Below are 13,236 nucleotides of genomic sequence, written 5' to 3' on the forward strand. Positions count from 1 at the left end.
GAGGCATAATATGACGGGCAGGCAGTTTAGAGGGGATTTAAGGAAACTGCTTTGCACCCAAAGTGTAGTAGAATCTGGAATGCACTGCCTGGGAGGGTAGTTGAACTAGGAAACCTCACCAAATTTTAAAAACTACTTGGGAGGAGCACTTGAAATGCTCTCATGTTCAAGGCTAAGGGTCTAGGGTTGGAAAGTGGGACTAATGTAGATTTAGTAGTTTTCACAGTCTTGATGGCCAAACAGCCTCTTCTGTACAGTATGATTCTATGAACTATAATGTTGTAATGTTCATTGTATTCATGAGACATAGAAAACAGCATTGCAAATTTATGACACAGAAGGCAACTATTCGACAATGTCTTTAAACTGACTGAAAAAGTGCTTTCTCGCCTGAACTTTAAAATAAGCCTAATCCCACTTATATCTTCTGAGCCATAGCAGTGCAGGCTGCATCACTTCAAGTACGCGTGCAAGGAATTTTAAATAGGAGGGTTTCTGCCTATCCCACCCTTTCAAATAAAGTGTTTATCATCTCACTTTTATACATTAGTTGAGTCTTCACACAACCATCGCTTTCCAATAGGAAATCTCAGCACATCCAATTTATTCATAGCTGAAAATTTTCAATTCCTGGCAACATCTTTGTGAATCTCTTTTGTCACCCCCTCATCCATTCATTGTAATCAGAACTGTACACAATACTTGAGGTGTGATGTAATGCATTATCTAGTTATAATTTAACCTCCCTGCTCTTACATTGTGCAAAATATTCCATATTATCCCTTAAATCATTTTATCCACCTGTCCTCTGATATACCATTCATTGTGCATTTCCTTGCCTCTTTGTCCTCCCTAAATACCTCTCACTTCTCTGGTTTGAACCTGAATACTTGTTGTCACCACCTTCCCACTCCATTGATATCGCCCTACCTATGTTTTCTTCTTTCTCAATCATATCACAAATTTTTGTGTTATTTATGAAGCCCCCTACACTTAAGCATTTGACACATATCTGAAAAGCAAGGAACTTAACTACAAGTTGTCTCCATGGAGGAGAAGTTGTGTAATATCAATGTCACTGCATCATTGCTGCAGTGTATTTGAATTCCAAAAGGTTATAGTAAAGCACACAGAAATTTCAAATTAATTTATTTATCTCTATATTACATTCTTAACTTGAATTCCATTTAAGTTGTTTTTAAAACTCATTACAATATAAAGAAGGCCAAATTTTTACACATTTTTTCTAATCTTTTACCATTTGTAAAAGCAGAAAACTTGCGATTTAGAAAATGAGTGGAAAATTCCGTGCCCCTTCCAAAAAAACACAAGTGAACATTTTGTTTTACCTCTATTTACATTTGCCTTCTGTATGGAGAGCTGGTTTCTAATCATTTCATCAATATTCACAATTATATAGTAGTTTGCTCGCAATCACAAGAGAAAGTGATGTACCTAACATTTTGTACACAGGGGCTGGAGATTTATTTTAAAGTAAACAGAATCAAGCAAAAAAGCAATCACACTTTACATTGAGGAGCTTGTGTTTGCATCATTACAAAAGTGCGTAATGGCCTTTGTTGTAATTTGTCTGCACAGGATTTTCTCAATAGCCAATTCTATAAATGGTCTTGGAGAAGTATTCATGTAACAAAAAGTTCTTAGATCTGAACAAAAATTATTCCACAAAGGATTACTATTAAGCGTGCATTTTCTTACACTTTAATTTATATTACATGCTGACATTCAAATTGGTACCTTGAGGTCTTTAGATTTTGGTCATTAGATTTTTGCACATTTTTGTTTGAGAACTTATTTGAGAATTTGCTGCTGCGTGAGATTTTAAAAAAGGCATTTCCTGCATGAATCATTTCCCCCTTTGGTTAGATGACAAAATCTCTTGCAGACTTTTGGACCAGTGTTCTCCAAGAATGTCAAATGTTAATTCTAAACACAAAATTTTGACAATCAATCTACTAAAACTAATGAGCTTTGCTTGACATGGCAAGGTATAGCTATAAAGGTTGTACTTCATTGTCAAAGCAACATGAGGTTGCTCTATTGGTGGTCAGCATCAAAATGTTTTATTTTGAATTGCTTCCATTCCCACAAGGTTATTTAAAAAAAACATACAAAAAATTCAATAAATAAATAATCCCAAACATTACTGTTCATTGCATCACAACCTAAATTCACTCAATTAGAAAAGTATAAGAAGAACTTATTACAACGAAATAACAAAGAAAACAATACTTAAGGTTAGAGCCCCGGAATCTTTTGCATGCATTAGTGGATCATCTATTTTAATAAAAATAATTTATTATTGTAATTTTCATTGACCAGTTGATGACAGTCATTTCTAAATGCTGCCCCAAAACTTCAGTTTTAACCCAAAGGATTTCTAAGAACAATTGAGTACAAAGAAAAGTCAACAAAATATTTCATTTTCCATGATGCATTGTATCTTTGCAGGCTGGCAAACAGCAACACAATGAATTATTGAAATTCATCCTTTAAGACAACATGATTGACAGCAAATTTCTGATTAATTTTAATCCCATTCATTGGAATTTATCTGGAACAAATTCTAGAGTGAATCCATTTTTAAAATTCAAGCAGACTTGTGAAAAACCAGCTGAACAAAATACTTGTTACAAAGAAAGAACATTTACTTCTTCATTCAAATATCGATGCCAGATTCAGATACTAGTAGATTGAGCAGGTTCCTTTTTTTTGTACAAAATTTAAGCAAAAGCATTACTGGACCAACTCTAAGAACTTTAAAGAGAAATAGCTTAACTCTCCCATTTCTGAGCAAAGATACTAAGTTTCCAATTAAATCTGTAATTTTGGAATAAAACTGACTTTGAGAAATAAACAACACAAAACAAAGAAAATCATAAATGCAAAATAACATTTTTGCTCGAGTAGATGGCTTTTAGACTTTTTTCTGGGGAATACATCCTTCCATTTCTAAAACTTCTGGCCAGCCTTCATATTTGTTTGTATTTTTATTATTCTTTATGAGCTGTAAGTGGAAAAGATCTACATTAGAACCAGAACGCAAACCAATGATGAAAACTGTCACGTTTACACATCTGCTAATTTGCTTTTACAAAAAAGGATTCTGGTTTGATTTGAGTAAATACAAAAAGTCGCCATTCTTTATGTGAATCTCTAAAGTGCAGAACAATCTGTTAAATTGGGACAGGAAGGTCATCAATCTGATCCTGAACATTTACAGGGATTCAGTAGGGATTGATGAACTGTAACTAAGCACACAAACTCTCAATAACTTTTCATTCAACAATACAGGTGAAACATTGAACCGTTATTGGTGCAGTGGAAAATATCAAATACAGTGCTGGTTAGAGATTAAATCCGGGAAACATATGTTGTTGTGCCTTACTTCCACACCAGGCACAGCATTTAACTGCTGAGCTGAAATATCATTTGCGATCCTAGGTTTATTCCCAAACAATTACTTACCTCAAAATATTAATGTTCTGCCTTTCTCATCAGCATGAAAAGTGATCAAGCGCTGTGCAAGTGGAATTTAACTGACACTGATCTCCTTACTTTACTGACAGCTCTACTGAGCAGAGAGAATTCAAGTCAAGTGTTTCATCTCATTCTTCACCCCATAAAGAATGAATATATTCCTCAGTGATTTGCTTCCCTTTCACTGGGAAAGTAAAAAAAAAACACTTTAAAAATATTCCAAATTACACTCATACGTAAACAGGTTTTGCTCTTGTGCAGTCTCTTCATGAATGTGAATCCAATTAAAAGTGCATGCAGAACACTTTGCTGAGTGCAGATATAAATACTGAAGAAAATTTGCTTAAAAAATTTTATTCTAACTGTATGTATATTTTGCAACAGTACAATACAGCATGATTTAGGGCTGTAACAAAGAAACTGCCGCTGCAAAAAACTCAGCTAATGATAGAAAAAAATATAACTCAGTGAAGTTAAGTTTGGGGAAACTGCAGAGAATTTCTACACAGCCAGTTTTTAAAAGGAAAACAAGAGACATTCATTTTACCTGTTCAAAAGGACTCTTTGACTGAATTCCTTTTGCACCAACAAAAATCCAGTTGTCTCTGAAGGCCAGATTTGCAATGGACGAACTTCCTAAGTCACTAACAAGTTTCCGTGCTTCATCATTAAGTCTGCAGCAAAAAAAAGGACTCCATTAAAATCAAGTGAAAACAATTTGCTCATAACGTCATAGAATCATAGAGATACACAGCACATAAACAGACCCTTCAGTCCAACTCAGCCATGCCGACCAGATGTACTATAGAAATCTAGTCCCATTTGGCAGCATTTGGTCAATATACCAATCCAGATGCCTTTTAAATGTTGTAATTGTACCAGACACCACCACTTCCTACGGCAACTCTTCCATATACACACCACCTTTTAGTTTTGCATTTCACACCCCAGGGAAAACACCTTGCCTACTTACCCTATCCATGACCCTCATGATTTTATAGATCTCTATAAGATCACCTCTCAGCCTCCAATGCTCCAGGGAAAATAGCCCCAGTCTATTCAGCATCTCCCTACAGCTCAAACCCTCCAACCCTGGCAACATCCTTGGAAATCTTTTCTGAACCCTTTCTAGTTTCACAACATCCTTTCTAAAGGACAGAGATCAGAAATGCACACAATACTCCAAAAGCAGCTGAACCACTGTCCCCTAACTCTAATGAGCGCAAACACTTAGTTTAAAAGCAGGTTACCATATGATTACAAGAATGCTTGTACTCCACCCAGAGCAAAACATATACTGCCGAATCACCAAGTACATCATCAATACCCAATGCTGGGAGATTTGTGCTGATGCTTAATGCAAATTGTTACTGAATTGCAAAATTTTAATGTCTGTATGGAAAAAAATACAGAGCTACCCTTTAGGAGATGCACAGGAACCAAGGGTCCTTTGAAAACATCTCCTTGAAAAACAAACAAACAATCTGCAACCTTTCCCACACAGAAACAAGAGGAGCACACAATCCTGACTTGCAACCACATTATCATTACTTCACTGTTACTAGGTCAAATTCCAGGAACGCCCTTCCTAACAGGACGTTGGGTGTCCTACCACACGGATTGCAGCAATTCAAGAAGTCAGCTCAGCATAATCTCAAAGATAAGAGAATTGGCAATAAACGCTAACTTAGAAAGTGAAGCCCGTATCTGTTGATGTAAAGAAAAAATATACGCAAAATACCAGAGAACCACAACATTGAATGGATTTCTAAATAAAGTTTTGTGCATTTATAATGATACCGGGATTCTAGAATCATAGAATCCTTGCAGCGTGAATGCAGATCATTCAGCCCATCGAGTCCACACCAACCCTCCAAAGCGCACCCCACCAACACCAACACCAACACCCACATCCTTACTCTATCCATGTAACTCTATTTCCCATAGTTAAACCACCTAGTCTGCACGTCCCTGGACACTATGGGCACTTTAGCATGGCCAATCCACCTAGCCTTTTTGGACTGTGGGAGGAAACTGGAGCACCCAGAGGAAACCTTATGCCGACACGGGACAATGTGTAAACTTTCCACAGACAGTTGCTGGAGGGTAGAATCAAACCCAGAATCCTGGCACTGTGAGGCAGCAGTGCTAACCACTGAGCTGCTGTACTGTGCCAAATTACACTCATAACTACAGCCCTTCTACATGAAGATAAATTTCAAATATACAGCATTGTAAATTAAAATTGTCTTGAATATCATTTAGACACAGAATGGAGTATGGGGGAGGGGTTGCTCCCTTTCACACATGGTCAGAAATATTTGTCTGGGTGGGCAGCACAGGAGAAACATCAGGTAAGGCTCTCAGCATGGGATCGTTACCATCTAGATCACTGCACACAGGCCAGGAGAAATATATTTGTAGTCGTCTCTTTTAAATCACTTCTTGACCAAAAGTAAATGTCTTTGCTGTTGCCCAATCTTTAAACATATTTCCCACTGCAACTTATTCCTTTACCCCTTCCACCACAAACAGGTGTACAGTAACACAATACAGCAAATAATCAATATTTTCTTTAAAGTTTGTGAACCTCCATATCACAAAGATCGTTTACAAAATTTAAACATATGTTACATAAAATATGCATGCATGTTAACTTTGGATTTTTTCCTTTTTCATGAAAAACATAGTCCCAAGTAATACGAGAGCGAGCGAACGAGCTCTAGTGAAAATTTGGAAAATGGTTGATTTGACAAGTTACTTTTTCACACCAGTACAACTTTAATTTAAAACACTGACTAAATTGACAAACACATTAATTGATAAAGGAGCAGGTAATCACTAACTTGGTTGCACTATCATCGTAAGTAGCCATTAACACTACTGTTCCATCCTGCAAGGACTTCAGGAAATCATTGAAAGGTTTTACATCTGTGGAGAAGAGAAAAGTCTTCAGATCAATATTCACTGTATCTGCTTTTAGCCATATGGATCCAAATATTTATCTGTCATTTGCAGTATAGCATTTAAAACAAATCACACTCAGAGTGGTAAAAGACAGTGAACATCCACAGACTGGTAAACCATACAGGCTTCAAGTGGCAGCAATTCAGTAGGTAATTTGTGTAATGCCAAGAAAACAGGTAGACTGATATTTTTTTAAAAAACTGTATTCTCCTACTTGAATTTTCTTAAACTGAACTCTTGCAGACATTTTAAATCGCCTGCTGTTAAATATAGACGAAAGAAGCTGTCTGCTTTGAGAAATTTAAAGGAATTACTAGGACAAAAGTAGACTCAATGCCTTCTGGGATACAACCATTCTTGCACTTTATGAGCATTTCAGCCAAGCCAAAGTAAAAGACTAGTAGAGAAAACATCTACTTCAGCCACTTTGGAATAAAGGAGGCCACTGAATGCAGGTGTGTTGATTGCATCTTAACTCTGATATTTGTCTGTCACAATAGGTTGTGGCCAGTATATCAAAACCCAACCTGTTAGACAAGTCAGAGATAGCAAGAACCACAAATGCTGCAGTCAGGGACAACACCGTGGAACTGGAGAAACACAGCAAACCAGGCAGCAGAGGAGCAGGAAAGGTGATGTTTTCTGAAGATGGTCCCAACCCAAAATGTCAACTTTCCTGCTCCTCTGACGCTGCCTGGCCTGTTGTGTTCCTCCAGCTCTACACTGTTAAACAAGTGGCTAACCCATAACCCCATTCACATGACTAAAGTTTCCGGTTTGTTTGAATCACTTTCAACTATTCAGCTGTTTGTCATTGGCTGATAGTAGCAAAAGAGGAAGCAGCTCTAGGCATGTCTAAATGCCTCCCTCCCTGCAGAAGTCCGATTTCGGCAATGAAACTTGTGTTTAGTCTGAAAAGCAAAAAACAATCTCACTCAACAACCGCATTTTCATCAGCAATTCAACTAGTTGGAGCTCTTCAAGATAGTTGCATACACACTCAATGGAAAGAACCTAGATTAGCGCTGACTCAGTTAACTTACTGGATTCTCTAGCTCATGAGCTAATTCTAATATCGGAGAAGTAATTTGTAAAACTGTGTTTACAATATTCATCATTACAGTCTACAGTACTAACTTAATAATACATTAATTTTTAAAAGTGTGGTTTTATTTAAAAGCCTGAAACCTTGGTGGCACAGTTCTGCCATTTAATTGCAGGACATTCAGATTTCTTCCTTCAATGTTACTGGACCAGATTGCAACAATATGAGATCACATATGGAAGCTAAACATGTATGACATGCAACAATGCATTTAAAAAATGTACAAAAACTCACCAGCGTGGGAACAAGCAGCCATCACACTAGAACTTGTCCAGTTCTACAATCAGCAGTCTGGTTTACAGGAATTGCTCGAAACTTGAACAACCAAACTGTCAGTTTCCGCAATCTTTACTACTATAGCTACCTTTAAGTATATTCACGGCTGAGACATATTTTTAATCAGTAAGGGGATACAGGGTTATAGGGAAAAGGCAGTAAGGTGGAATTGAAGATTATATCAGTTATTATTTCATTGAGTGACGGATCAGATTGAATGGGTTAAGTGGCCCACTTCAGTTCCTCAGTTTTATGGCCTTATTTGCCATTTTAATGAGTGATCCTTGGTACTTCTTTGAACAGACTAGTTTATATACACTGGATCATTTCACGTGAATATCTAGAGTTGAGGACTGATCTTCAATAAGGAAAGAGAACGCTTTTAAAAAGTGCAAAACGTAAACTGCGTACCTCCACTCCACAGGTCAAAAACTTTAGTTTCCAATACGTTACCGAGTTTGCCTGTGGACAACCACAAAAAAGGTGTGAAATCATAAGGTACTAAAGCAATATAGAAAAGTTCAAGAGAAAAATGAACAAAGAGACACAAACTGTACTTGATCATAATGTCAAAAATGGCCATGTTAATAAATAGAAAAAGATCTAATTGAAACAAAACATTTTTTAACAAGACAAAAAACGTTGATATTCCTTCTCCAGCTAAACATTCCGCCCTTGATCTTTTAGAAAATCTGTAAGTTGTGAATAATATTAAACAATTATGAATCACTGTTTATATACAGCTGAGTTATACACAAAGTTTGAAATGTAACCAAAATGAAAAAAACAAGCAGATAAAGGAAGCAAATTTCCTGAAAGCAAATAGATTGAGCTATCCAACTCACAAATATAACAGAAAAAAGATATTCTGAATGAAGTAATTTTAATAACTAATGAAGAAATTGATCAAACTGGGTAAGTTCACTTACCATCTATTGTAGCAATATTCATTCCCCGACCAACATTATTTTTAACACCACTCATTATTCTGGAACATAATGAACAATTTTATCAGATTTGTAAAGATTTGTTTTCATGTTTGCTCCAGTTCTGAAGGCTCACAGGTAATAAAGGGGACTTGCAGGTATTGTGTTGACATATCACTAGTCCTAGAATTTTTGTTTTTGTTTAGGTAGATTATGTTTCAATATATGCTTCAACTTTAATGAATCTTTCTGCTCAACCTGAGCTCATCATTTTGCATGGTGAGTAGTGTTCTTGGTTTGTTCTGAAAGTGCACGTGAATCAACCAGTCTACTGTCACATCCGTAGCACAAGTGTCATTCAGTAAAACACCAGCATAGCACTGTCTGACACACCGTGGTCAAAATGAAGAATAGAGCAGAAACTGGTTCCATAATGTTCTGACAGACATTCTTTTGCATTTAAATGGCAATGATTAAATTTTACCTGAAAATGATGTATCAGAAGCAGTATTTTACTTACGATAATTGATCATTTATAAAGTTTATCCTTCAAAGACACGTATTTTACACTTACCTATCACTCTCATCACTGAATTTAATTTTGATTACTATCGCAACAAAATTACTTTTAGCCCTGCTTCCTCCCAAAGAGGCATTTTGCTTCTCAAGATGACAAATATTGGTACTGTGGATCAAACAAATCCTTAGCTTTGCAGTGCCAAGAATGCTCAAGAACCAGATGCCGCGCTGGGCAAATTCTAGGAAAATTATATATATATATTTTTGTATATAACGAGTGTCATATAGTTTCGATCCGTGTGTATGACGGGTTTGAATTATTAATGTCAGTATTTCTGGAGCCTTTTTTTTGAACCAGTGAGAGACACACTTCCTGGGGTAATAATGGAAATTTGTTTGCATGCTGAGTTTTGAGTGGACAGAGTAAACATTGAAGCGCATAAGCTTGCATTCAGTTAGAAGATCAGGATTTGTTTCTGCTTAGAAGTAAAAGCTTGTTAGCTTCTTCAGTTCACAGGAGCCCTCAAAGAAGTTAAGAACCAAAAGAACTGTGGGTGCTGTAAATCAGGAACAAAAACAAAGTTGCTGGAAAAGCTCAGCAGGTCTGGCAGCATCTGTGGAGGAGAAAACAGTTAACGTTTCGGGTCCGGTGACCCTTCCTCAGAATGTTGATGTATAAAACACTTTCTCCAAGAGAGAGTTCTGAAATGTTAGGAAATAGCTTAATTCAGTGTAAGGGCTTTAGTTGAAAGCTCCAGAACAAAAAAGTGTTTGGATAGAACCATGAAGAGGTTACAGAGTCATAGAATCATACAGCACAGAAACAGACCCTTTAGTCTAACAGGTCCATGCCGAACATAATCACAAACTAAACCGGTCCCAACTGCCCACGCTTGGCCCACATAACTCAAAAAACATTTCTCATTCATGTACTTATAACTTTTTAAAAAAAATTTGAATAACTACTTGCATCCACCAATTCCTCTGGAAGCTCATTCCACGCACAAACCACTATGTTTTAAAAAAGAAAATGTCCTTCATGACTTTCCTAAAAATTTTTCTCCTCTCACCTTAAAATATGCCCCTTGTCTTGAAATACCTCACTCCAGGGAAAAGACATCTGCTATTCACCTTATTTATACCCCTTATGATTTTATAAGCCTCTATAAGGCCAATCCTCAACCGCCTACGTTCCAGTGAAAAACATCCCATCTTATCCACCATCTCCTTATAACCCAAACCCTCTATTCCCAGCAAAATCCTGGTAAATCTATTCTGAACTTTCTCCAGTTTAATAATATCCTTCTTATAACAGGGCATCCAAAATGGGACACACTACTCCAGAAGAGGCAATGTCCTGTACAACCTCAACATAACATCCCAACTCCTGCACTTAGATGGTCTAAACAATGAATGCAAGTGTGCTAAATGCCAAACTAACCACCCTGACTACATGATGCAAACTTGAAAGACTTATGTACCTGAATGCCTGGGTCTCTGTTCTACAACACTTCCCAAGACCCTACTTTTAATTGTATAGATCCTGCCCTTGTTTGTGGTGTCAAAATGCAATACTTCACATTTATCCAAATTAAACTCCACCTGCCACTCTTCAGCCCATTGACCCAATTCATAAAGATCTGTTTGCAATTTTCAATAACGTTCTTCACTGTCCCCTATACCACCAATCTTGGTGTCATCTTCAAACTTACCAACAATTCCTTCTATATTCTCATGTAAATTATTTATATAAATGACAAAGAAAAGTGGACCCAGCACCGTTTCTTGTGGAACACCACTGGTCACAGACCTATCCAAAAAAAAACTAACTCTAGACCTCCTGCTGTTAAGCCAAGTTTGTATCAACTGGCAAGCTCACGATGAATCCCACATGATCGAAATTTACTAATTAGTCTACAATGAGAAACGCTGTCAAAGACTTTACTAAAGTCCAAGTAATCAACGATTACTGCTCTGCTGTCAATTTTCTTGGTTACTACCTCAAAAAACTCAATCAAGCTGACAGACATGATTGCTCTCCAACAAAACCATACTGATTCTCCGTAATTATTTCTTGCCTTTCCAAATGCACATAGATCCTACCTTTCAGGATTGCCTCAAAGAACCTACCCACCACCGTTGTCAGACTCACAGGTCTAGTGTCACGTAAAGCCAAGAACCTTCAAAAGATCAGTTGGGTGGCTAATCAAGAAATAGGCTATCAAGTTGTTAATACCAGGAATTAAAAGAAACCGTTAAGCCAAACAACTGCCTTTTCTGATGAAGGGTCTAGGCCCAAAACATCAGCTTTTGTGCTCCTAAGATGCTGCTTGGCCTGCTGTGTTCATCCAGCTCTACACTTTCTTAACTGCCATTTAAGTGCCTAATTCCCAAAGGACAAATGAAAGGAGTCCATTCAGCTGTTTTTACAATCACCCGTAAACTAATTGTATGGTCATCTCAATTGTTTACCTATCTTGGCTCAATATCTCTTCATAACACTTTTTTAAAAGCTCAACAGTTTTAGGCTTAAGCACTATTTGTGCCACCATTCAGAGTCTTTTGAGAGACAGAATTCCATATTTCCACTATCTTTTGTCAGAATACTTCCTGATCTCAATCACAAATGGTCAAGCTCCAATTTTATAATCCTCATTCTTGATTCTCATAAAATAAAAACTTTTCAACTGTATCTATTCAATTGAATTATTTTAACAATTTGACTACCTGTATCAGATTGTCCTTCAATCTTCATTGTATCTATGAATAAAGGGCTGAATTTATATAATCTACACTCTAGCGCCAAGGCTGCACAACAGCTTGATATCACAGGAATGAAAATGAATGGACAAGAGAATGACTTAATAGACTAAACTTCAAAAGGTACAAAACATTGAAACACATCTTCAGTGCAATTCCAGAGCAGAAGTAAATCAAGGCTTACATTTTGTCTTCAACACAGATTTTGGGTCCAACAACATTTGCTGCTCCACTTGCCATTTTAAATGCAAAATGCTTCTCAGGGCAGGGCTTTGCAAGACCACATTTGTACTTTGGTGGCTTCGTTGCTGTGACAAAATTTTAAAAACAGTTTAAAAAACAAGGCTTTCTTATCCACAAACACAAATGACCAAATTATCAGATTATAATAAAGCAAAGAAAGTGACTGATTTGCAATCAAGGATTATATGTTTTTCATTCCTTTCTCCATCACAAAGCCATTCAACTAAGATAGAAGCCAAGTAGATTTGGTCATAAACTTAGCTTTACAAGTTACAAGAATGAAGTACTACTTTTGCAGAAAATCAGTAGTGAAAACAAGAAAATGCTGGAAATAACAGAATCAAAAATCAGTTCTTTGGACAGATACAGACATATTTTCAGGTCAGCGACACATTATCCAAACTGGGGAAAATTAAAAATGCAATGCACTTTCAACATGTCAAATAGCCTAAGGTTGAAAAAGGACAAAAAGGAAAATTCAGAAATGGCATTGTTGAGGACAGGTTTGGGGGTGGGGGGGAGCTGTTAGTGAGTGGAGTTGATTGGAAGCATTCAATCACCAAATAATAGGCAGGCGGAGTTAAAGGAATTAGTAATGGGACAAGAGTCAAAAATGTGTCCAGAAGTTGTGAACAGCAGAATAATGAATGGTTGCTGTGCAAAAAGCAAAGCAAAGAAAACAAAATAAAGCTGGCAAGGGAAAATTGGGAAACAATATGAGGTCAGTGAATATCATCCTAATTGGTGAACTCAATGCCAAGTTCAGATGGATGTCAAAATGCCTAATCAAAAGATAATGTTCTACTCCTCAATCTTACAATGAGATTCACTGCAATACTAATTTGAGGACAGAGATGTCAGCATGAAAGCAAAGGAATAATCTAAATGGTCAGGAACCAGAAACTCAGGGGCATGCTTGTCGACTGTATGGAGGGCGTT

General features: G+C 36.9%; 1 protein-coding gene across 7 annotated transcripts in view; it reads right to left on the minus strand.

Moving 5' to 3' along the window:
• Window positions 1-1,132: 1,132 nt before the first annotated feature.
• Window positions 1,133-13,236, minus strand: part of fam3c (FAM3 metabolism regulating signaling molecule C) — a 42,195-nt gene continuing 30,091 nt past the window's right edge. For all 7 annotated transcript variants that reach the window (XM_048548659.2, XM_048548658.2, XM_059652320.1 and 4 more), the window contains 6 exons: window positions 12,239-12,362; window positions 8,779-8,837; window positions 8,261-8,311; window positions 6,348-6,432; window positions 4,049-4,175; window positions 1,133-3,028 (listed from right to left, as the gene is read on the minus strand). In XM_048548659.2, the coding sequence (XP_048404616.1) occupies window positions 2,939-3,028; window positions 4,049-4,175; window positions 6,348-6,432; window positions 8,261-8,311; window positions 8,779-8,837; window positions 12,239-12,362 (536 nt within the window). In that variant the 3' untranslated portion in view covers window positions 1,133-2,938. The remainder of the gene's footprint in view (window positions 3,029-4,048; window positions 4,176-6,347; window positions 6,433-8,260; window positions 8,312-8,778; window positions 8,838-12,238; window positions 12,363-13,236) is intronic.

This window comes from Stegostoma tigrinum, chromosome 18, assembly GCF_030684315.1.
Source record: "Stegostoma tigrinum isolate sSteTig4 chromosome 18, sSteTig4.hap1, whole genome shotgun sequence".
Taxonomy (NCBI): Eukaryota; Metazoa; Chordata; class Chondrichthyes; order Orectolobiformes; family Stegostomatidae; genus Stegostoma; species Stegostoma tigrinum.